The sequence below is a fragment of the Mytilus trossulus genome, chromosome 14 (assembly GCF_036588685.1).
Source record: "Mytilus trossulus isolate FHL-02 chromosome 14, PNRI_Mtr1.1.1.hap1, whole genome shotgun sequence".
Lineage (NCBI taxonomy): Eukaryota > Metazoa > Mollusca > Bivalvia > Mytilida > Mytilidae > Mytilus > Mytilus trossulus.
Genome location: NC_086386.1, coordinates 21,644,438 through 21,668,916, shown reverse-complemented (window position 1 = coordinate 21,668,916; position 24,479 = coordinate 21,644,438). Strand labels below are relative to the sequence as shown.

General features: G+C 30.5%; 1 protein-coding gene across 6 annotated transcripts in view; it reads left to right on the top strand.

Moving 5' to 3' along the window:
- The window catches only part of LOC134698155 (protocadherin-11 X-linked-like), a 56,566-nt gene extending 37,687 nt beyond the window's left edge, over nt 1–18,879 (top strand). For 4 of the 6 annotated variants that reach the window (XM_063560462.1, XM_063560465.1, XM_063560463.1 and 1 more), the window contains 6 exons: nt 8,370–8,454; nt 11,347–14,086; nt 15,501–15,563; nt 16,801–16,912; nt 17,515–17,961; nt 18,493–18,879. In XM_063560462.1, the coding sequence (XP_063416532.1) occupies nt 11,408–14,086; nt 15,501–15,563; nt 16,801–16,912; nt 17,515–17,729 (3,069 nt within the window). In that variant the 5' untranslated portion in view covers nt 8,370–8,454; nt 11,347–11,407 and the 3' untranslated portion in view covers nt 17,730–17,961; nt 18,493–18,879. Of the gene's footprint in view, nt 1–2,550; nt 2,812–5,433; nt 5,862–8,369; nt 8,455–11,346; nt 14,087–15,500; nt 15,564–16,800; nt 16,913–17,514; nt 17,962–18,492 lie in introns of those variants that run through there. The other 2 variants (XM_063560464.1, XM_063560468.1) reach the window with 2 other exon arrangements.
- The last annotated feature ends 5,600 nt before the right edge of the window (nt 18,880–24,479 follow it).

The following is a 24,479-nucleotide window of genomic DNA, read 5'->3' as shown; positions in this document are numbered from 1 at the left end:
CTTTTGATATTTTTGATAATTAACCCTTTTTTTTCTTTTTTTTTCTTTTATAGTTTTCCATATTTTTTATCAGCATATTATAACTTAATGATTTATTCGTTCCTGTCCAATATTGGAGGTCCATATAAAAATAAGACTGAATCATAATTTGTACTTTAAATTACCCTTAAGCATGTTGTTAAAAAATGTAGGATGACAATTTGTTTGAACTTTTTCTAAAATATCATAAAATTGTGCATGCAGTTAAAAAAAAAAACTATGTAAAAAGAATAAAACTTTAACCTCAGAGTCATGAAAAACTTATTTTGGACTTGTAATACAACTTCTTTACATTATGTTTTAATTTCAAAAGGGCAGTGTAAATTCAAAAAGATGAAAATGAATAATGTCCATATTATTCTGTTTATCAGATGTGACAGTTTTAGATTTAATTGATGTATCATTTTTCCTCGGTAATACATTTATCTGGCAAAATACGGTATTATTACTAGTTATCATGATATCTACCTCTTTAACTTAAACAGTTGATATTGTGTACATAAACAGTATAATATTTCATTCTTTTAAATGATGAAAGTAAATACATTATTTGAAATTTAAGCATAGATACATCATTTTAAATATTTAAAGTACTTCATTTTTTACTTGTTTGCATTTTTCTTTATAGGTTCATGTTAATTTGGTTTAAAAGTTGTTGTTTTTTTTTAAAAAATAATGATATATATTTTATTTAAATGAGTTCCAATTTCACACAAATAGGAAAAATTCACATTTTTAGTTACCGAGATAAAAAAAAGGAATATAATTGGGGAAAATGACAAAATTATACAATTTATTCATGAGGATCTTTATTTTGATAAATAGACTGATTAATCATGTAACAATGTATACAGAGTACCTTTAAAAGTGCCAAAATGTGGGGTTTTGTAGCGACATTGTCTACGTTTCATTTTATATAATGTAAGACCTCTCATGTTTGATGGATTAAAGAAAAAAAGTTTCTTTAAATTTAGGAAAAAATCTTAACATTCAAATTGCTATTATGTGTAGTGACAAAATGTTTCAGGGGGTGGGGTACTATTAATTGGCATTTACTGTGACTTTGTTTAGTTCAATGTTAGCATGAAACGTCATGGTTAAATACTTCAAGAACCTGATTATTTTGCATCTGGCATGAATATCTATCAATGAATAAATTTCTGATTTTCTATTTTAACATCTCAGCTAAGGCCATGGAAGACTTATAACTTGATCAGGCATTATTTACTTGAATTGAAAATAAATCCAAGACTTTTTCTTGAACTCAGGTAAATGTGCTAAAATACAATGTTGTGTCATCAGCAATTAAATTTTGTTACCTCCTAAAGTTTCAAACTTGAATTAAATCATGTACATGAATGTTACATTGACAATAAGTTAATCGTGCCCATAAGAACATTCTCTGGGCCTGAAAACATGTTTTAATTTAATTCTACACACACATGTTTAGGCCTCAAGTTATAAAAGAGTTCTTACTAATTTGTCATGTTTTATTAAATTGTATATAATGTTACAACAAATATCTTGTGACATTCTTCATAAATTTGTCAATCAAGACAAATAGGAAATAAGCATGTCCAGTTAGTAATAAAAACATATTTTTATCACCTATTAAAGCCAAAAAATTATTTAACATGTTGATATATAGGTATTTTCCTTGTACAATGTCATGTTTGGCTACTGGCTGTATCTGGTCAAGTTCCAATATTTTAAATCTTTCAAACATAATCAAAATAAACAGCTGAAGTTAAACACACATCTAAAACTTCATGGATTATTCCTTTTACTGCATGTGTAAGTAAGTAAGGATGTCTTGAAATTTTGATGGTTATTAATTAAGCTTTAAATTGTCAATATTATGTAAATTAGCATCTGACTCTACCAAAATCATAAACTCACTCACTCAGATTTTACATACTACCATGGAAGTAATATTTAAATATCACTTCCATGATACTACTGACAGAAAAACTGAGTTGATTTTTGTACACACAAAAGTCATTTTGTTATAGTTTTAAATATTTGACTTTTTTTAAATGAAAATTGAACAAATTAATAAAATGTATTTCACTCGTAAACAATTTATTTAATCCTATTTAATAAAGATATTTATATATCAGAATATTTTTTGAAGGGAACATGTTTATCCTCGAAAATAATTTCTTAAAATATGATAAAAAGATTAATTTCTGGAATTTTTATTTAAATTATGGCGTTTCTTTTCAGATAGTGCTACTGATATTATCACAAAGAGATTTGATGCCTGATCATAAAACATTAACATTGTTGATAGTTTTGTTTACACGGACCCCAGGGGACTAACACACCCAGACATGTTAATCCAATTAACATGGGGGATCACTACTCCCAGCAAATTACCAAAAGAATGACCAGATATTGACCAATGCATATTTTAATTGATCTTTGCCACCTTTTAATTGTCCACCTATTAGTCTGTAATTAAATCCTACCTCCATTTCATGTTAAGGTGTAAATTTAGTCTGGTTAATATCATGTCTGAGACTCTGATATAAAGTGGACATAGAAATTAATTTAAATATCAGTCCAGTTAGAGATATTGATGAGTGTGCACAGATAATTGTTATTATTATAATAAGAGACTTTAATGTGAAAACCGTGTACGAAAAATTGCTACTTTGTTTGGGATAAATTATAGGTTAAGGACTCTTTGAAGATCTCAATATTTGGAATTTATTGACAGTTGTATGACTGATTAACAACAGTCATCATTTGGATTTGTCACCTGAAAAGGTAGGTTCACTATAATTTCAAATATGATACCAAGTCTTTACTTTATTTTAATTTTTTTTAAATGTCCGTCCGTCCGTAACACTTTCGTGTCCGCTCCATATCTAGAGAACCATTATGATTTCATACTTAATACTTAATATGATTATCAACCAACACCAGAGGGTGTGTCATGTTGTATGTACAACTTTCTAGGTCAAAGGTCAAGGTCAAAAACTTTGGTTTTAGTTGACAACCCTGTGTCCTGTGGTGAAGATCGTGTCCGCTCCATATCTAGATAACCATTATGATTTCAAAGTTTATACTTGACATCCATTTTAACAACCACCAGAGGGCGTGTCATGATGTATGTACAACTTCCTAGGTCAAAGGTCAAGGTCAAAAACTTTGGTTTAGAGTTGACAACCCCGTGTCCTGTGGGATTGTGTCTGCTCCATATCTAGATAACCGTTATGATTTCAAAGTTTATACTTGACATCCATTTTAACCACCACCAGAGGGCGTGTCATGATGTATGTACAACTTCTTAGGTCAAAGGTCAAGGTCAAAAACTTTGGTTTAGAGTTGACAACCCCGTGTCCTGTGGGATTGTGTCCGCTCCATATCTAGATAACCGTTATGATTTCAAAGTTTATACTTGACATCCATTTTAACCACCACAAGAGGGCGTGTCATGATGTATGTACAACTTCCTAGGTCAAAGGTCAACTTAAAAAAAACTTTGGTTTCAGTTGACAATCCTGTGTCCTGTGGTGAAGATTGTGTCCGCTCTATATCTTGAGAACCATTATGATTTCAAATATTATACTTGACATCAATTTTAACCAATACCAGAGGGTGTGTCATGATGTATGTACAATTTCCTAGGTCAAAGGTCAAGGTCAAAAACTTTGGTTTAGAGTTGACAACCCCGTGTCCTGTGGGATTGTGTCCGCTCCATATCTAGATAACCGTTATGATTTCAAAGTTTATACTTGACATCCATTTTAACCACCACAAGAGGGCGTGTCATGATGTATGTACAACTTCTTAGGTCAAAGGTCAACGTCAAAAAAACTTTGGTTTCAGTTGACAATCCTGTGTCCTGTGGTGAAGATTGTGTCCGCTCTATATCTTGAGAACCATTATGATTTCAAATATTATACTTGACATCCATTTTAACCAACACCAGAGGATGTGTCATCATGTATGTACAACTTCCTAGGTCAAAGGTCAAAGTCAAAAACTTTGGTTTAGAGTTGACAACCCGGTGTCCTGTGGTGAAGATCGTGTCCGCTCCATATCTAGATAACCGTTATGATTTCAAAGTTTATACTTGACATCCATTTTAACCACCACCAGAGGGCGTGTCATGATGTATGTACAACTTCTTAGGTCAAAGGTCAATGTCAAAAAAACTTTGGTTTCAGTTGACAATCCTGTGTCCTGTGGTGAAGATTGTGTCTGCTCTATATCTTGAGAACCATTATGATTTCAAATATTATACTTGACATCCATTTTAACCAACACCAGAGGGTGTGTCATGATGTATGTACCACTTCCTAGGTCAAAGGTCTGTCTGTCTGTTGGTCTGTCCATCGCTAACAAATTTGATCCACACTATATTTTGAGAGGACAGCTGTTATTATGTCATACTTTATACCTGACAAACATTTTCAACTTAACATATATATAAACCAACACCAGAGAATGTGTCATAATGTATGCATCCTAGGTCTAAGGTCAGTCTGTCTGTCTGTCCATCCGTTCGTTGTTCTTAACAAATTGTGTCCGCTCTACCTCTCTAGAACCGTTAATATTTCATACTTTATACTTGGTGGGTCATAATATATTGAAGGCATAATTCTAAAAATATGTGACAAATATCAATTGGGCAGCACCTTTAAACATATTGTTCAAACATCAACCCATATATCCAGAAGTCACCTTAGAGAAGTCAACAATTAGTTCACATCATGCAGTCATATCACTATTATACTATGAAAGTAAGATGAGAATAATTATCAGTTTTAACATAAAATCTTAGATTGAAATCACACATGAGTATTTACACTCATTTACACACTTATTTACCCCACGTTATTGACAGCGGGGCCCACAGAGATGGCTTCCATCTCAATGATATCTAGTTTTTTCTAAATTCCAAGATGGGAAGTAACTAAAATTTTGTTTTAAATTTTATGTGTAGCAATATTATATGTTTTGTGTTAATAATAAAATACAACCATTAGGTAAGAATAAATTGCAAACTTAAACAACACTATCGGTAAATTATCATCAATGAAAATTGTAACCCTGGTTATTTTTTTAAAGTTTTTTTTTTATATCAAAGAATTATACAGAAATTCACTGGACCAGATTTTAGGGAATATACCCATAGTATAGATGATACATTTAAACCTGGGTTATTTGATAATGAAAATGCAACATATGGCAGTCTGTCTTTAATATGTGTTGATCAGACAAATTCTCTGTTATCATTAGGGAAAATCTGATTAACTTTCTTCTCATTCCAAGACCAGTGGTCAGTAGAATACCTGTACAGGTAGCATCCTATTATATGACAAGATATTGAGCCATCAAAATTGGTCATTGATCAACAGGGGATGGTGATTGGTTTTGTCATAAACGGCCATTAAAGTCCTGTATGATTTATTTTATACAAAACCATTGCAATTGAGACAATTGATGACCACTGGTCAAATTTGGTCAAAATTCACATTACCAAACATTAACAGAGTTGTATATGGACCTCTGCAATTATATTACACAAAGAATCGCTAGGTTTACAAGACATTAGAGGGAAATAATTACAAAAGATGGACCGTTTTACCGACAGTGATAATAATTTAAAATGCATTTGTGCAGATAATAATTAGGAGACGCATTTTGTGCAATTATTATAATTGGAAGTTAATGTGGAAAACATTTAAGTGAATTTCTTATGGACTACTTTATTGGATTTGAAGGTTGGTCTTGCAGTAAGTCTGCATGAAGCTCTTCTTAGTAAAAATTTATCTTGTTCAAAAATGGAATAATAATTAATCTGCAAGGTAAAGTTACTATAGTTATATTTTTTCCATAAAAAAAAAAAAAACTATAAATAAATAAATGTTAGTTAACAGCACTGTTTTTTTACCGTCAATTTAAAATGCACACCTTAAACAAGGATTTATAATGTAACAACGTTTTATGTAAATGTCTTCCCATATCAATCTTAGTGATTCCTACAATAAAAAAAAAAAAAGGTTCATAATGTCTGACCGAGTTGTTCAATAACTTGGAGATGAACTTATAAAACCCCAATATAAAATAGGCCTAGAATTGGAGTGTTCATTATATATTGACATATTTATTGATCTTAATGGTTCTTTTCTTAAAAATTATAATAAATATATAAATCAGTTATCTATATTCTGAGTTCAACACATACACAAAAAACAGCAATGTCTTATAGGAGTCATATAAGGTGAGAAATTGATTTGCTTTTGTTTTATAAATAATACAAAGACACTATATCAAATATAAATGATTATTTGTGTCCTGTGAAATTAACAGCTTTGTGTCAGTTGAGGTCAATTTCTGGCCAAATTATTTCATTCTGTGGTCACTATCCAGGTACATTACTGGTCAGTGTAGACTTGGGATAGACGATTCTGTGTAGTGAAGAAATTTGGATACATGGTTGTTATTTAATGTAATGTTTGTATTTATTTTTTGCACATTGTTTTGTTTCATTTTATATTTTACAAAAATATTATATATATAGATCAGAAATTCTGTCGTAATTCCATTTCATAGTTGTGCTAAAAAAGTCTTAGGAATTAATGGTATGTCTAGTGTTTTTCAACATAAGGATACATTACACAGGGAGGTCCAAATTTGTAGACAGCAATGAACAAAGGTTTAAGAAAATGATTATTTTAAGCATTTAATGTCAAGTAGTCAAATCTATACAGCATAAAGACAGGTATTTTTACAAAATATTATATGGCAACTCCGACTTTTACAATAAATCCTTCGCTTGACTCTATAAGAAGTAGGGTCGATCAACTTTTCAAATATTTAAACAAGAAGCTAGAATAAATATCTTTTGAGATTTCTCATAACGATACTTTTGAAAATGTCTTTGAATTTTTAATTGAATTAACTACATATCGAAAGGTGAGTACATGGTCTTTGATAAATAGAGTAAAAAGAACAATATATTTACTTTTTACCTAAAGTAGGTTGTAAAATATGTTTTAATTGAAATTTGTAAATAATCCATAATATTAAATGAAGGACATGGACCCTTCTTGTTCGACATGAAATGCATGTTCTGGTACAACAAGGCTACAAATGCTGTATTCATGTTTATATAATATAGGTATTGAAACTCTTTATTTTTCTTGAGAGTTGTTCAGGTCCTATACATCTTAGATAGAAATAAATGAAATATGTTTTATGAGAATTTGTAATCTTTATTGACCAAAGTCATATCCAGTTTAATACTGGCTCAAATTTTATTTGACAGTAATTGATACACCTGTCTAAAAGTATAACTTGAAAGAGCTTTACAAATTCATGTGTATATATATAGATACATGTATCAAGCTTTGAAATATTTCTTCAGTAAAAGTCATGAAAAAAGGGAGACAATTCTGTTACAAGAGGTAATTAAAGCTTTTTTTTTAACTGGACCCCTGTGTTCCCCTGTTGCTACACTAAGTGCTAAGCTTTAAAAGAAATGACAGACCAGTTTATGCTTTAATATTCATTAAGTCTTAATAGATTTGAATACTTGTTTACAGAATTTTTATAATTGTCAAAATATTGCACCTTTTATTTCATTTTGCAAATAAGTAAACATCACATATTATTTTAGATCAGTTTTGAAAATTATAAATACAAGGGTTCTGGACTTCTGTTCATTTAATTAAATGAGTACTGAAACGCAAAATCAGCATATATTGTAATGACTGAATGTTTATATCTATGTCATTGCATAAGAAGATCTATGTCCAAACTGGGACATTCATTGTATTGACTTTTATTGAAGAGAATCATTTGATATATTGACTTTTGTTATAATAAAATTATTTGAATTTGAAGATATTCGCAACAGATGATATTATTCTAATTTATGCAAACATTTTCTATAAAAACAAGAACAGTAGCTTGTATTTGCCTTTCTAAATGGTTCATAATCCTATTTACTCTGACTGGTAACCCAAATTAATTTACATTGTAGCTTTTCTCACCTATACATAATAGAAGATACTATATACCTATATTTGAGAACAAACATTACCAGTAGAAATGAAAGGGACATTGTATGACAACATGTCACCTTTGTTTGGTTCAGTTTGAGCTCAATCTGTGAAGGTACTATCATATTATCAAAATGTTTACTCCACTAATGTGTGGAAGTTGATTTAAATGGACAGATCGCTTCTCATTGGGCATTTAAAGTGTGTCTATTCAAGTGGCAAGATAGTGTTGGGATGAAACTGTATCCATATTCAGATAATTTACACTAAATAGACTTCTGAATTTTTTATCACTTTTTATTTTTACAGTGATTAAGTGAAGACATTGATGCCCTGATAATAACATGGTAATGATGATATATCTATAGTTTGGATTGTAAAGGTACAAGTACTAGTAAGTAAAATATATATATTGGTCAAATTTAAAATAATTTTTAGAAAAACAAAATTTAAATAAAAATAACACGTTTAAACAAATTTTATAGAAATATATAAGTATGTGATAAAATATAGAGCATTTTATAATTTGATTTAATTTAAAATATTTTTTAACTTAAAAGCATTATTGCCAAGTTTTTTTTGTGGCTGTGGAAAAAGGAATGTAGTGTGAATATACAGGATGCAAAACTATAATAAAAATACTTATTTGTTGTTGGTTCATGTCTGTCATATTTATTTTTCATAATTGTTTTGTTATAAATTAGGCTGTCTGTTTTTTTCTTGAACCTTTTTATATTTTTCATGTTTTGGTCATTTAAAGCCACCTATGCAGTATGGGTTTTATTCATTGTTGAAGGTTGTACAGTTGCCTATAACTGCTTACGCCTATTTCATTTGAACTTTGGTGAATAGTTGTCTCTTATGGTGATTTGAATACCACATCTTCTTTTTTATGTATCAGGAAATAATTTCAATCTCAAAAGAATCCTGCTTCTATTGCTGTTTTTAAAATTTACAGTCCTCAACTTTCTATTACAAATTAAAAATAAGCTAAGAAACACACCACAACCGTGGTCAAAATAGCACAGGCTCAAAACTTGACCTATACTTTGGTGAATTTGGTGTACATGTATAAAGTCAACACCTACAATTGCTTAGTGTCAATTCACCAGTGATTTTAAGTTGATATTGATGTCAATGATGGCTTACTGGTTTTGTTTAAATATCACTTAGAACTAAACTGGCTTCCCTAATGCATTATATGCATGTACTTGTACATCACCAGTCAGCAATTAATAATTAAATAATAATATTGCCTAAAAATTATACAAATTAGGATTTTTTACATTTAACTTTGACTTGTTTTTGGAAATTTCCCAGCTAGATCATCAATTTTCTGAATGAGTCAATTTATAGATTTTTTTCTATCAAATAATACAGAAAATTGGGTATTTAGAAATTTCATATTTCCTGTATTGTATAATATAAATGACCTCATACATATTCTAATATCAGATAAATTTTAATTGATTAAAAACTAAATTTTCAGAAGTTATGATAAACATATTTGTTTAAGACAACTTGCTACAATAACATATTTGTGTAGAATTATCTCCCCTAGATAAAGTGAATACTTAGATAATTTAAGGATTAAATTAATAGCTAAATTAAATAAAAGATGTGATATATGACAGAATCTATTTGATTAATTGATAGTGAGGGATCAAAGAGACAAGATATCCACTTATTTAATATAAATTCAGTAAAAACTTGCATCAGCGAAGAAAATTTCCCAGAAATATATAGTTAAGAAAATAGATTTTCCCCCCATTTTAATACATATATTTTTATCGGTTGCTTTTAAACTTTATATTTATTTTTTATAGCATTTTTGTAATAAAATTCAAAGTAAAATTATGTGGTATAAGTGGCTATTATAGAGATCTCTATTTCCCCCAAAAGGTTTAATTTCTTGTCAATTTTCCATTTTTCCCAATAAAATAATGAATTCTTATATATATTATTCCAATTTAATAAAACGTTTTATGAGATTTCAAAAAGAATGAAAAAGACAAAATAAAAGCTTTAAAAAAATCAAATTAATTTTAATTTTCATTATAACTTTTAAAGAGATAATAGAGTCATGTACAGATGAATCGCAAAACTTTGCAAACACATTTTTTGTACATTGAAAAAAAATTACCGGTACATGTTGTTGTATATGTATGTGAAAGCAATGTTTGATGTTTATATGAAAAGATTATTTGACTTTCAAAACCAATCCCAAAATTTTAATTAAACTTTCTAAAATTGACTTGTCTATTCTTGAAACAATAGTTAATTGAAACTTCACTAAAATCTCAGGATCAGATTTTACACATGGGGGCCAAACGTTAAGCTATATGAAACACTTCACACAATTTCTCATGCTTATAATATTTTCCTTGTCAATCCAAAGATAAACTTGTGTGCTTAGGAATCATCTTTATTAGACTCATAGATCTAATTAATTCCACGGTATAGAGTAACAATCCCGTTGTACTAAGTCCTTTCGATATCCTGATGTCATTCTTAAGACAAGAGAAAATGAAATAATACGGTTGTTGTGACCGTAGGTAGTGACTTTACATATAGATCGGTATCCCTACTGTGTCATATCTCTGAACCGACTAGTGTTAGAAATAATATAACATGGTAAACAGTCCTATCAATACACCCTCACTCGTAGTGATAGCTTTTGTTCACAAATATGAAATAGACAACATTTTTGTAAGATGACAGGAACATTGTGATAAATATTGACATGACCTACGGAAATCCTACGGACACCCTGTCAGAAAAGATAGTGCTGGAGACCAAATAATGGCTGTTATCTCCGAGGAGGAAAGTTAACTTGACTCACGGCTGATAACACCTTCATCAAAAACATAGAAATCACTTGTTTTGGTGAATAATATAGATAAATGCGTAAATAAAAGGGAAAGAGATTCCGTTTTACCTATTTTAAAGAATTTGACACATCGTTGCTAATCCTGTAATTTATCATCGAATTTAAATAAACTGGCTTGTTTAACATATTTTTTATCAGTCTTTCTAAAGAGTTAAAGCTGCCAATCAAAGTAGAAGGTTGATCATCTATAATATAAACTTTGAATTCAGAAATTAATGCATGCATTTATTAATGCCATTTTTTAGGAATGGACAAAAATGTGAGATTGACTATTGCTATTTTAGACAAATCTGCCTAAAGATTTTCATGTATGTTTCGAATTTCAGAACTTGCAACTAATAAAATTACTGTAAAATTGTATGTCTTAATTTTTAATTTTTATATTTTTATTTTCAGGTTTGCCAGAAGCACTAGGATTCATTGATGTACTTCATATATTGAGAATAACTTCATCACAATGGTGCTACACATATTCATTGGACTATTTTACATATTAACAGTTTGCTATGGTGAAAACATCATCAACTTTCAACTTATGGAAGAAATGCCATTAAATACATCAGTTGGAAGTTTAGCAACAAATAGCGGACTTCAAGTTAATATGACACCACAAGAATTCAATAATCTCAGATATAGTTTCTTAGATCAGACAGACATGCAGAATTTGTTTAACATCAATGACAAAACTGGTGACCTTCAAACCAAAATTCAAATAGACAGGGAACATGTTTGTGATTTCGTTGATTCGTGTGTTCTTAAATTTGATATTGCAATCCATTCTAATGTTCCAGCTATGTTTAAAATTTACTCTGTTCAGATCACGCTTCTAGACAAAAATGACCATTCACCAAAATTTCCTTCCAACATTGTTAACCTTCAAGTACTGGAATCTTCACCCATTGGTACATCTATTACCATTGACGATGCAACAGATTTAGATTCCAGCCCAAAGTTTTCCGTTCAGAGCTATGAAATCGTGCCATCCAATAGTATATTTCGTCTGGATTCAACACCTCAAGTAGATGGTGGGTTTTTGTTGAACCTAGTTCTCCTTCAGAAGTTAGACAGAGAAACATTAGATAATTATCAACTTCAAATTGTTGCAAAAGATGGTGGCTTTCCTCCGAATGTAGGAACAGCAACTGTTAATGTGGAAGTAACAGATGACAATGATAATTCTCCTGTATTTGTACAAGATGTTTACAATATAAGTATCGCAGAAGGTACCGCATCAAACACAGCCATCTTGGCAATCTCTGCTACTGACAAAGACATAGGTGATAATGGAAAGGTCACTTATAGCTTCAGTTCTAGACAAAATGGATTGGATTCTATAACAAGTCTGTTTTCAATAAATGAAACCACTGGATTTTTATCTGTGATTGGGAATATTATTTATGAAGCCGGCAAGGTATTTAAGATTTATGTAGAAGCAAGTGATCACGGAACGTCGCCAAAAAGTTCACAAGCAACTGTTCATATTAATATCATGGATACGGGAAATAACCAACCTATAATTAGAATTAACTTTATCAGCTTGGGAAGTAATGATGTTGTGAATATTTCCGAGTCTTCAAACATTGCAACTCTTGTAGCGTCTCTTAACGTAGAAGATCCAGACACTGGCGCCAATGGTAATGTATCTTGTAGTTTGTCAGGAGATTTTCTATCTCTCCAACCTATTGCAAATAAGAAAGGATATCTTATAATGATAAAAAAGAAATTTGACAGAGAAAAGCAAGATTATCATAATATTCTAGTGACATGCCAGGATCAGGGATCACCTGTCAAAAGCACAACAAAAGTATTCCACGTTCGAGTGTTAGATGATAACGATTGTACACCAGAATTCTTACTGGCAAACTATTTTGCCTCCATGGATGAAAATAACTTAAAAGGGACCCCTATCACTAAAGTATCTGCCAAAGATGATGATTTAAGTCCAAATAATGATGTTCAATACTTCTTGGACTCTGATGCAGAGGGAAGGTTTGCAATAAATTCTGTATCTGGAGTGATCACAGCTAATACAGTTTTTGATCGTGAACAGGCTCTGAACTATAAATTTACCGTATTAGCAGTAGACAGTGGTAATCCTCCTTTAACTGGTACAGCCTCAGTGATATTGACCATCAAAGATGTCAATGACAATGCACCATATTTTGATGATGTTCCGTTTTTCCAATTTTTCGTTAAAGAAAATGCTGATACAAAAAATCCTATTGACAAACTTACAGCTCATGACAAAGATGAAGATGGAACTAGAAATTCTGATATTACATTTTCGCTTGATCCTCGATTTTCGGATGCCAATTTGCCTTTCATTGTTTATCCACAGGGGAATATTTACACTAACATGAAACTTGACCGTGAACGACAAAGTAGTTACCAATTCACAGTTATTGCTAAAGATCAAGGAACGCCACAACTATCTGCCTCCATGGACGTCAAAGTTTATGTATCTGATGATAATGACAATAGGCCAAATATTACTTTCCCAACAAAACAAAACAACACTGTTAAAATCCCATATTCTGTTGAAGTTGGGACTATGATCACACAAGTTAAAGCAGTTGATTTAGATGAAACTGGACCCAATAGTCAATTAAATTACAGGATAAAATCTGGGAATGAGCAAGATGTTTTTATGATCGGATCTACCACAGGGAAAATATATCTGAAGAGGACATACGAAATTACTTCTGACAAAATGTTTCCGCTAAATATTGAAGTAAATGACAATGGCAAAATAAAATTGAACAGTAGTGAAACTTTAAGAATTGTTCTGCTGTTTGCTAACATGACAACTGCAGCACAAGACTCTGGTTCTGGTAATAGGAATATAATCATTTCTATTGTTGTAATAGCGTTGACAGTCGTCATATCGGCAGCCATGATTGCCATCATTCTGATATTACGATACAAGGACAAACAAGATAAACAACAAAGCCAGAAGCCTCTGACGTACCCACAGATCACACCACACGAGAAACTCATGGCAAATGGTTTAACTAAAGATATGGACATGCAATTAAAAAAGAAAAAAGAAGTCAGCTTTTCTATTGATGAGGATTTAGACAACATGGAGTTGTATAACACAAGTTCAACAACTACATCAGGGTTTAATGATTATGAGGTATATATTTTTTTTCTATTCTAACTGTTCATTTTTTATCTTATTACAAAAAAAATTATATGAATGAGTTGATGTCCTCACAACCAGTTGGTCTTGCAAATGCAATAACCTGTATATCTTGCAGGGGTATATTTTAGTTGGGAACTCTTATTTATGCCCATCTTTTTCACTTTGGGTTATTTACCCCGGTATGATTGAGTATGAGATGTTTTATTAATGAAACATATACTTTGTCAGAATTCAGGCTCTTTATTGAAAATCATGCCAAAATGTCTCTGCATCAAACATTTATACATTTGCCTGATGGTCTTAGGTTATTTCTTAAAATGTATTGATGCATTCATCACAATGAAATGTCAGATAGGATAACATTATGGCATCAATTGAATAATTTATGGCATAAACAAAGGGAAAACATGTTGATTTCTATACAAAAATTGTAAAATTTTGATGTTATAATCAATCACTAAAGAACATCCTTGTTTCTATCTGAAATTTACACAAGACAAAATTTTCAAAGTGATATTTATACCTGTTATACATGTATATAACATCATTATAATATAAAAATGAAAAAAAACAGTTGTAACATATAGATCTGTAGTAGAACATAAATGGTCTTTTACTATTTTAGTACTTAATTTATACCAGAAACCACATCAATTTGCATTTAATAATAATTCAGTTGTAGTTTACATGTAAATGACAGTTTTCATATGTATATGAACCGAATTAAAGTATTAAATATTTGATAATACCAATATTTACAAGACCTTGTCAAAATATATATCTTTAAAAGTGTCACCCATTAAGTATTCATATTCATATTGTTTGTATACACATTTTAAAATGTTTCCATTTAAAATTTTGACACCAAATTGACCATGATCTGATGCTTTATAAATAATAACAAGATGGTGTGGTAATATCAAAATTAGGTAATTGGTAAATAAATTCTCTTCACATTTGTGGTTAATTATTTCTCTACAAATACTTGTAGAGCTTATTTCTTGTTTTAAATTTACAATAGAAAAGATTTTTCAGGTTATTTCGACCTGTTTTGAAATTTTTATATTGCAGTCTTTTACCATGTTAAAGTCATAGTTCAAAAATATCAATATAAATTTTCTATACTTGGTGTGTTATTTTTAAACATAATTTTAGAACTTTTATTGTGGTAATAGACATTATATTGTTAATAGACTGCTAGGTGTTTTTTTCCAATTTTATTGACACCAAATTAAAACTCCATTAAATTGTAATTATTTGATTTTAGATATTTCACTCACTTATAAACCGGAAACTAGCTATTTGTTATTCTTTATATAGTCTAGAATTCATTGTGACAAAGAAATGTCCCTTTAATGTAAAATACAATGTACACAGTTCAAATGGATTTGCCTTTATTTTTCAGAAGCAACATGAAAAGTACAAAATTAACAAGAAACCAATACATGTAGAATTTCCTGAACAAAAGGTATGTTATATTGAGGTCTAAATATGAAGGCAGGTAGATTATAGTATTAGTTCAATTGATGAACAGTTATTTAGAAATGAATGTCAATTTTCCTTGTTGTTGGTTCTTAGGTTCTTCCTTTATCAATAGAAATTGGCCTCCATGATAATAGTAAAGCGTGCTGAAAATGGCATAAAAACACCTAACAATCAGTCTATATTACAAACCTATAAAAAAAAAAGATCTCCAATTATATTTCAATTTGTTTAAGGCTGTAAGACCTCTAAATTTATTCATAAAAAAATAATTATCTTTAAAATCGAGCTAGTATTGGCAAGCTAATGAAGTGATGATTTTGAACATGTTGAAGAATTGGATTAGGTTTAAGATACTTTAAGGTTTGTTTTGGCTATTTTATCAATTATTTATAACTCTTTAACATGAAGACAGAAGTTAAGACTTTTGAGAAACAATATAAACCAATCATGAACTAGGACAGGTGTTAAAATCTCATTCAAAGATTAAAAATTCAAGTGAATTGAAAACCGAATATTACAGTAGAGTCGCCTGTAGTAGAAAACCCTTGTTATTGTAATTTATGACCTGTTCTAGCTACGGAATGAATTGTGACCTCATTTACATAATTGTTGTAAAAATGTTAGTTGGGAGTTAGAAATATAATCACATGGTCATTCATCTTGTAAATGAAATGGTTGCATTTTAAATTGAATTTCTTTTATTTGTCCAACGGCACTTTATCACTTTCTGATAGCGTCTTTTCATTGTAATTATAGTTTGTCAGTGTTATGTATAAGTTTACACCTATTGTGGAGGCTTTAATGATGGGTTAGGGTATAACATGGTTTAGTGGGACATTACACCTTTGTAGAACAGTCTCAAAACCTAAATATATTTTGACAGTGTTAATGGCACGTTTCACTTTTGTCAGTATTTAGTTTTTAGGAACTTTTGAATCGTGCTAGGTTTTCAATGAAAGGGTGTAGATGTTTCGAAAAAGTACAATATTTTGTTGCACATTACAATTTCACTTTATAAAACAAAAAATAAAAAATAAATGCAATCATAGTAGTAATCCAGATGCATGTACATCAAATATCGGTAAGGTTTAGAGTAACCTACCTTTTTCCAACATCAAGAAATGGACGTTTTAACATAAACACATGCACACATCTTCAAAGATATAAGCTTGAGAGATGCAAAGATTAGACATTATATTCAAACTGATTTTTTTCCCCAGGTACATCATAGCTTTGACAATATAAGTGAGTTATCAGATGAAGCCACCAACTCAGACAGTGGCCATGGCAGTAGTGATGTAGATATAACTAACCAATCAAATGGAGCACAGAGTAAGTTTGAAATTTTAAACCACTTGTTCATATGTATAATGGCTCTAGCCTATTTTAAGCATCTAGCAGTACAATTGGAACTTTGCTACATGGTGATGGGCAGATGGAATTAACCCATTTATATAACTTTTTTATGCCCCATTTATGGGCATTATGTTTTGTGGTCTGTGCATCCGTTTGTCTGTCCCGTTTCAGGTTTTAGTTTTTGGTCAAGGTAGTTTTTGATGAAGTTGAAGTCCAATCACCTAGAAACTTTGTACACATGTTCCCTATGATATGATCTTTCTAATTTTAATGCCAAATAATAGATTTTCCCCCATTTTTATGTCCACAGAACATAGAAAATGATAGTGTGGATGGGCAATCAGTGTACTGGGGACACATTCTTGTTTTATTTGTTCTAAAAAAAGGTCAAACAAATATAATATATTATAAACAGAATTATTTAGACTTACAAAGTTGATAAAAAAATGTACAAGTCTGAAAACAAATTTCTGAATGGTTAGCTTGGAGTAAATATGTTCTATAACATGTATTTTAACCTGTATTTGTATTGAATGTGCTAAAAGAACATAGTTTAATTTATTTTTTTTTCTTTATAGATGATAAGTTTGCCCCTAAATCTGTGAGACTACAGCCAGTATTATCAGCAAAGTGTCAGTCACCCATTAGGGCTGATGATGTATTAACTATAGTGACAAATAATGGTCACAGAAACTCATTTGACAATTCACATCGTAGCTTGATATTAGATGGTCGAAAAAAATCTGGTAGCGGTGCCAAGTCAAAGGATAACTGGGTACCATCATATGTGTAATATATGTATAAAAGTTTCCACAGTATAGTGCAATATATCAGAAAAATGGAAAAATCTAATACTCAGATGAAATATATGGATATTTCTTGATTGTTGTGTGAAATACTGGAATTATAAATGAATGAAGACCATGTGATAGTCACCTGACTTAATATACAGTGGAACCCCAATGAAGAAGGCAAAGATCTACTCAGAAAACCCATTGTGGACTTATGGAAAAAACTGAATGAAGGTATGCAGTGTTTATTTATCTTAGAAGTCTTTTACTTTAAAGAGATTTTTTTTTTTCTTATATTTTGTCATATATTTCTTCCAGGAGATTTTTTTATATCACACCAAGTCTCTCCTATTTTCATTTTAACATTTAACATGAGTAATTTCAGAAGTCAGAAGAAAAACAAACATTTTTCAAAATACTGGTCTTTTGTGTAAAAAAAATATCTGAAAACAAATATTAAACAAAATAAATATCATATTTGCAATGCCCTTTGTTATCCAAACATTATTGAGAAAAAAATAAGTAAATAAGGAAACAATGATGTATGACAAACACAGTAGACTTTTACTACCTGATGGAAAAGGTTACAAGGCAGTGAAAACTTATGTCAATATCTAAAACATTTTTATGACTTTAATAGGTTTTTTTATAGGAACCAGTTAGATCATTTTATTGAGATGTAATAAAAAGTTAGAAATTGTATGATACTGTTCCATGCAAGCTGTTTTATCCCTCATTTTATTGGATTTCTTCTTTATTTTGTAGAATCATCAAATATGTTCAGTTGGAGGAACATGAATCTAGAATCAAAGAGAGGCTGTCAAGGGAGACTACTGAAAAGGAAGCAGTTAATTATTTAGACCGAGGAGATGATTTTAATCTGAAATTTTCAGTTCAATCAGACGTAGATAGTGGACTGTTTTCACAAAATTTCCTACATTGCATTCTTTTGCTGTCAAGAAATGAAGACCAATGTTATACGAAATTGTAAATTTTTCGTTTTGATCTTACAGTTACTGTTTTCATACATCACCACATCACATCATTCATATATAAACAGCATTAATTTGTGATATTCAATGTACAGGGTATATAATTTGTTACTTATACAATTGTTAAAATTTATACATAAAATAAAATTATGAAAAACAATATCTTTGTCATTGACTGCATTTCTGTTGCTAATTAAAAATACCGACAGAAAGAAATTGAAGAGTAAGAATGTGATGTGAATTTGGTTTTGCTTTTATGCCCATTATCTTCATGCGGCTGCCTGGGGCATGTAGTTTTACCTATGTTTCTACATCCTCATACTTAAACCCAACTGTTGTCTGGATTCATTTTGTCATGGTTGTAGCCCTTAATGTATTGAGCTTATTTTGGTTTCAAAATGTATAAAGTGAGTTCCTTGAATTGGCATTTTGTTATTGATGTCAAGAGGGTTTTTCCATCAAACTATCATTGTTAAATGTGTTTGGTAGCAGGCATTGGCAAATTCCAGTTCAAATCATGTTTTGAATTAATCATTACTTTAGATATATTGGAGCGTATATCTGTGAGTTCTGGTGTTATATAAAAAAAAATAAGGAAATGTGGAATGACAAGACAATCATCCACTAGAGACTACATGATGATTATAAATTATTAAATTTCTAGTTTTCAAAATAACAAATTTGATCATCAGTTGACTATTATCCCTGAAACTACAGACAACATTGTAGTATTTAAAACTACACATGAAACTACAGACAACAATGAAGTGTTTAAAAATACACATGACACTATAACTATAGCTTCATTGAAGTATTTGAAAATACCACTGAAACTACAGACGGAAATCAAGTGTTTGAAAATGCCCCTAAAATTGCTGACAACATTGAAGTGTTTAAATATATCTGTGAAACACAAAACTACATGAAAGTAGAAAGGATTGAAATTTTAAAAGATACCTCTGAAACTAAAGACAACATTAAAGTGTTCAAAACATATACACATGAAACTAGACAACTCTCAAGTGTTTACAAATACACATGAAACTACAGACACCATTAAAGTGTTTACAAATACCCTTGAAACTACAGGCAACATTAAAGTATTTGACATTAAATCTGAAACTACACACAACATTGCAATATTAAAAATACCCCTGAAACTACAGACAACATTAAAGTGTTTGAAACATATACACATGAAACTACAGACAACACTATAGTGTTTACAAATAAACATGAACTACAGACAACACTGGAGTGTTTGAAACATATACACATGAAACTACAGACAACAATGTAGTGTTTACAAATACACATGGAATACAGACAACTCTGAAGTGTTTGAAACATATACACATGAAACTACAGACAACACTGAAGTGTTTGAAACATATACACATGAAACTACAGACAACACTGTAGTGTTTACAAATACATATGGAATACAGACAACTCTGAAGTGTTTGAAACATATACACATGAAACTACAGACAGCACTGTAGTGTTTACAAATACACATGGAATACAGACAACTCTGAAGTATTTGAAACATATACACATGAAACTACAGACAACACTGAAGTGTTAACAAATACACATGAACTACAGACAACACTGAAGTGTTAACAAATACACATGAAACTACAGACAACACTGAAGTTTTTATAAATACCCCTGAAAACAATTGAACTCTCGAGTTGATAAATATCGTATCACACTTGATGCAGCACTTGGTAGAATTAAAGATAACATATATGGTAGAATCTTTATATATACATTGTAATGTGATGATATGCAAGCCGACTGCAACAACCTGTTTAACCCAAAGTATATTCAAAAGATTCTGAAGATCATTTTCTAATGAACGTTAACTAAATGTTAAAACTAAAAATAGAAAAATCACACTAGAAATAATGACCTGGCACTTTAACGGAGGGGAATCAGTTTTGTGAGGACTCTACCTACTCTTCCCTCATTATAATATTGATTAATATAAAAAAAAAAAATTGGCAATAAGAACACGTACTATAATAGATCATAATATGAGCTATATGCAAAAGAGGAAAATAAACAATACTATAGACAATACGAAAAGATATCTTTTAAACACACCAGAGACTTAGGAAATATATATACAATATATATACTATTTTGTCGGAAAATATAAAATTTATTTGCATGAGCTTTAGAAACAGGACGAAAAGCGAGGCTCTGTCGAGCCGAGTTTTTCTTCTGTTTTGTAGCAAGTACAAATAAATTTTATATTATCCAATAATGTACATATATTGTTTTTATCCTAAAATTACTCCCAACACTTGAAACTTGAGTTATTGAAAATCAAATTCATTGTCTTTAGTTTTTCAAAGAAATCAACATCGTTGAAACGCGGACCGCAAAAAGGACACAAATATGAACTGGTTTGGAAACAGAAATATTCATAGTACCGCTTGTTGAACGTAGAAGGCGGGTAACAGGAGACTTTACAAACTTACTTTTAAGCAAACATTTATTTGTATACCTATTATTTGTACAAGAGATGGCTAATTGCAGGATAAAATTCTCTATGTCATCTACATTATTCTATGTGTAATAACAAAATTGTACAATAATATTATATTTTAAAACTGTTCGAAAAAAGCTTTATTCGTTTTGAGTACTAATATTAATGTTCTATTCGAATGTCTAACGGTTGTGCTAAGCTTGTTTGCAAAGGTGCCTGGTAGGTCATATGGATTAATCTCGCCTCAATGTTGTATAATGTTTATTCCTGATTACAGATTATAACGCCCAACATATTAAACAGAAGCCCTAGGCAAGGATTCAGTGTTTGTAATACTTGTACAATGAAGGATCAAACCAATTACCTTTGCATGGATTTACTTATTGTATATACTGGTATTACAGAAAATAAGTTTGATCAATTTATATATTTATACTTTTGATATTTGAGATCTGTTTATGCATGTAGGAAAAAACTACTGATTATTTATGATTTCAAATTTCAGGGTCCCAAAATTTGTTTTCTATAGCTTCTTTCACTGTATGAAGAAAACAAAATCCCCCCCCCCTCCTGGAAATTGTGTCTCAAAGATGACATTCCACATTTAACAACTTAGAAACTATAAGTAAATAAGTTTTAAGAAAAAATGGAATGATAATGCAATAACTTTATCTGTACCGATTTAAAATGTGTCTCTTTTGTTTCGATGCAAGTTAAACTGTTTATTCGTCATGGGACATTTTCGTTCAAAGTTAATCATTATAACACCCACAACATGTACAACATCGCTAGCATAGCATCAAGGCAATCTCCATGAAATCTGTACTTCGTCCATTACCGTGCATCCAGAAAAGGGATCCGAAAATACTTAATACAATTGGATTACATTCATAAATACTCTTATGACAGAACTTTCTTGACCAACTACTATTATTAGCCAATCCGAAATTCAAAACAATTGCCATCACAATATTTTAAAGAAACTAAGGTGTATTTGGATAAAGTTTATTTAGGGTATTGTGCTATTCGTTTCCTTTCGGTCATATTGTCTATCACCTATTCAAGTACTTTTTTTAGTATTTAGGGTTTTAAGTTCCTGTTCAATGAGGATAAATAGAGAAATGCGTGCCGTGATTTATAAAGTGCCAAATGTATTTTTACCGTAACTGAGGTTAGTGAAAAAAATGCACGCGAGACACTATACTCTTTGAAGCCATAAGCTAAGGTTTGCCCATACTCCATATGATAATATTTTTAGTTGAACTTCTGATTATTGCCATAATAATGAAAAAGCAACGCTGACATTTGTTCTTATTGAATTTATTCATATACATGAATCCGTGTGTTGTTCGTGTTTATTACTTTATGATACATTATCCGATCCTTTGCACATCCATTTAAAAACCTACCTAGGCGTTAACAAGAATTCACAGCAAGATTTTTCAACCGTTTTGTTCTTTTCTCAAGCATTTCAACTTTTTCGATATTTGATACAAATTGTATTTGAATTCTTTTAAAATGTCACAAATCCTATTTTACAATGGAAACAAATTTGTACCCGGCATGTTCATTTCAGTTTGATTGACAAAGTAGAAATCTACATCTGAAGTTTTGTTTACTCAACAAACATTGGATGTTTACCCAAACAATTTATTTTGGATTTTTCACTTCTACAACCAAACGTCTTAGCTCAGATGGAAGCCGGACCTGTCATCTCACTTTTTGATTTTCTTTTTCCATGTGACTTTTTAATTCATTATCAAGTTTCATTCCTTGCAAAGTTTGTTTATTCATTAATTTCTGTCATTGTATGAACAAGGATTTGCATGAATTGTTGACCAACGAACAACATAGGATCAATTCTAGATCGGCTTCCCATTCCATTGTTAGACTGGAGTACTTTCTTGACTTTCAACTCGCAACAATACTAATTGTTACCAAGATTAATAGAAGCATCACCTGCAGAATCTGGAAAAGAAAATTGAATATTTGCCATACAAGATAAAATCAATTCTATAAATTGCTGAATCTTGTCATTCTTGTTTTAATTTTGACAGGTCTGTGGTTTAATCAATTTCCATGAAACTGGTCTGATATGAATCATCATAGACAAAATTCAGAATGTTTGCATCAACCAACTGTTCAGTGGCTTATGTGATTTCGTTCTTTTATCAAAATTGTTTAAACTTTCCCAAAATCTCGACTTTGCAATCATCTCAGTATTCGACAGGTTAATGTTACGTTACTGATGAAGATTTTTTTTCCATTGGGTTTTTTTTTTGCATCCTTATTTGACAAATATTGAAAATCTAATGCATACCGCATACTTAATGATTAATTATTTTACATTAAGCTTACATTTTTAAAGAATTATTAAACTTTTATAGTTAAGTGTATTTCACTTAGTTTCTGTTTGTTCGTACAAAACAGAGAGACTGAAAGGCTAAGCTTCTATAATTTGAAGTTACATTCGTCAAAGCTTAATTGACTATCCTCGCTCAGGAAGACTTGAGTGTATAACTGTATCATAATAATTAGTATAAATGACGATTTTTAACCATAACACTATTGATTTTACTATATATGAAGACTCGACCTCACAATTATTACTGTCAATAGGACAAATCTGATTATTCTCGTGTAGGTCGTCCTGTCGACCATACAGCTTAGTCAAAGTAAGACTTCATCATCAGGTCATCCGTAAAGTGATACATGTACAAAACTGGGAGAAGATGTATTATGACGACAATCATTTAAGTTGAAGGACGGTGAACGCAATATTAATGACAAATAGAAAGATAGACAGAAAACGTCAGAAAACGAAACATTTTAAAACAGTAAATGGAATTACAAAGACATTTTTCTCAGAATATATAATCTCCGTTTTTTACTCGGTGTATATATTTAAGAAGTTTTTAATGGATATTCAAATGTTCCTAATGTTTCTTGTAAATCTTGCTCTTTTTTCATATATACAACGTTGTTACAACTGTAATCACTATTAAGGATTGCAGCTTTACAAAACAGCAAATTACTTGGACATGTATAATAGGATGTGTGTTCAGATCTTTCTGATCATTACTTTCAGTCAAGGCCATTCGTAAAATTAATGTGTCGATATAATGCATTTGTATATTTGGTAATACTTTATAGAACACTGTACATGCTATCAATTGGACATCTATATATAGGCGTCCCAGTAAATTACCAACGTACAATCTATATAAACTGATATAACGTCGACATGTATAGGGTGGGTT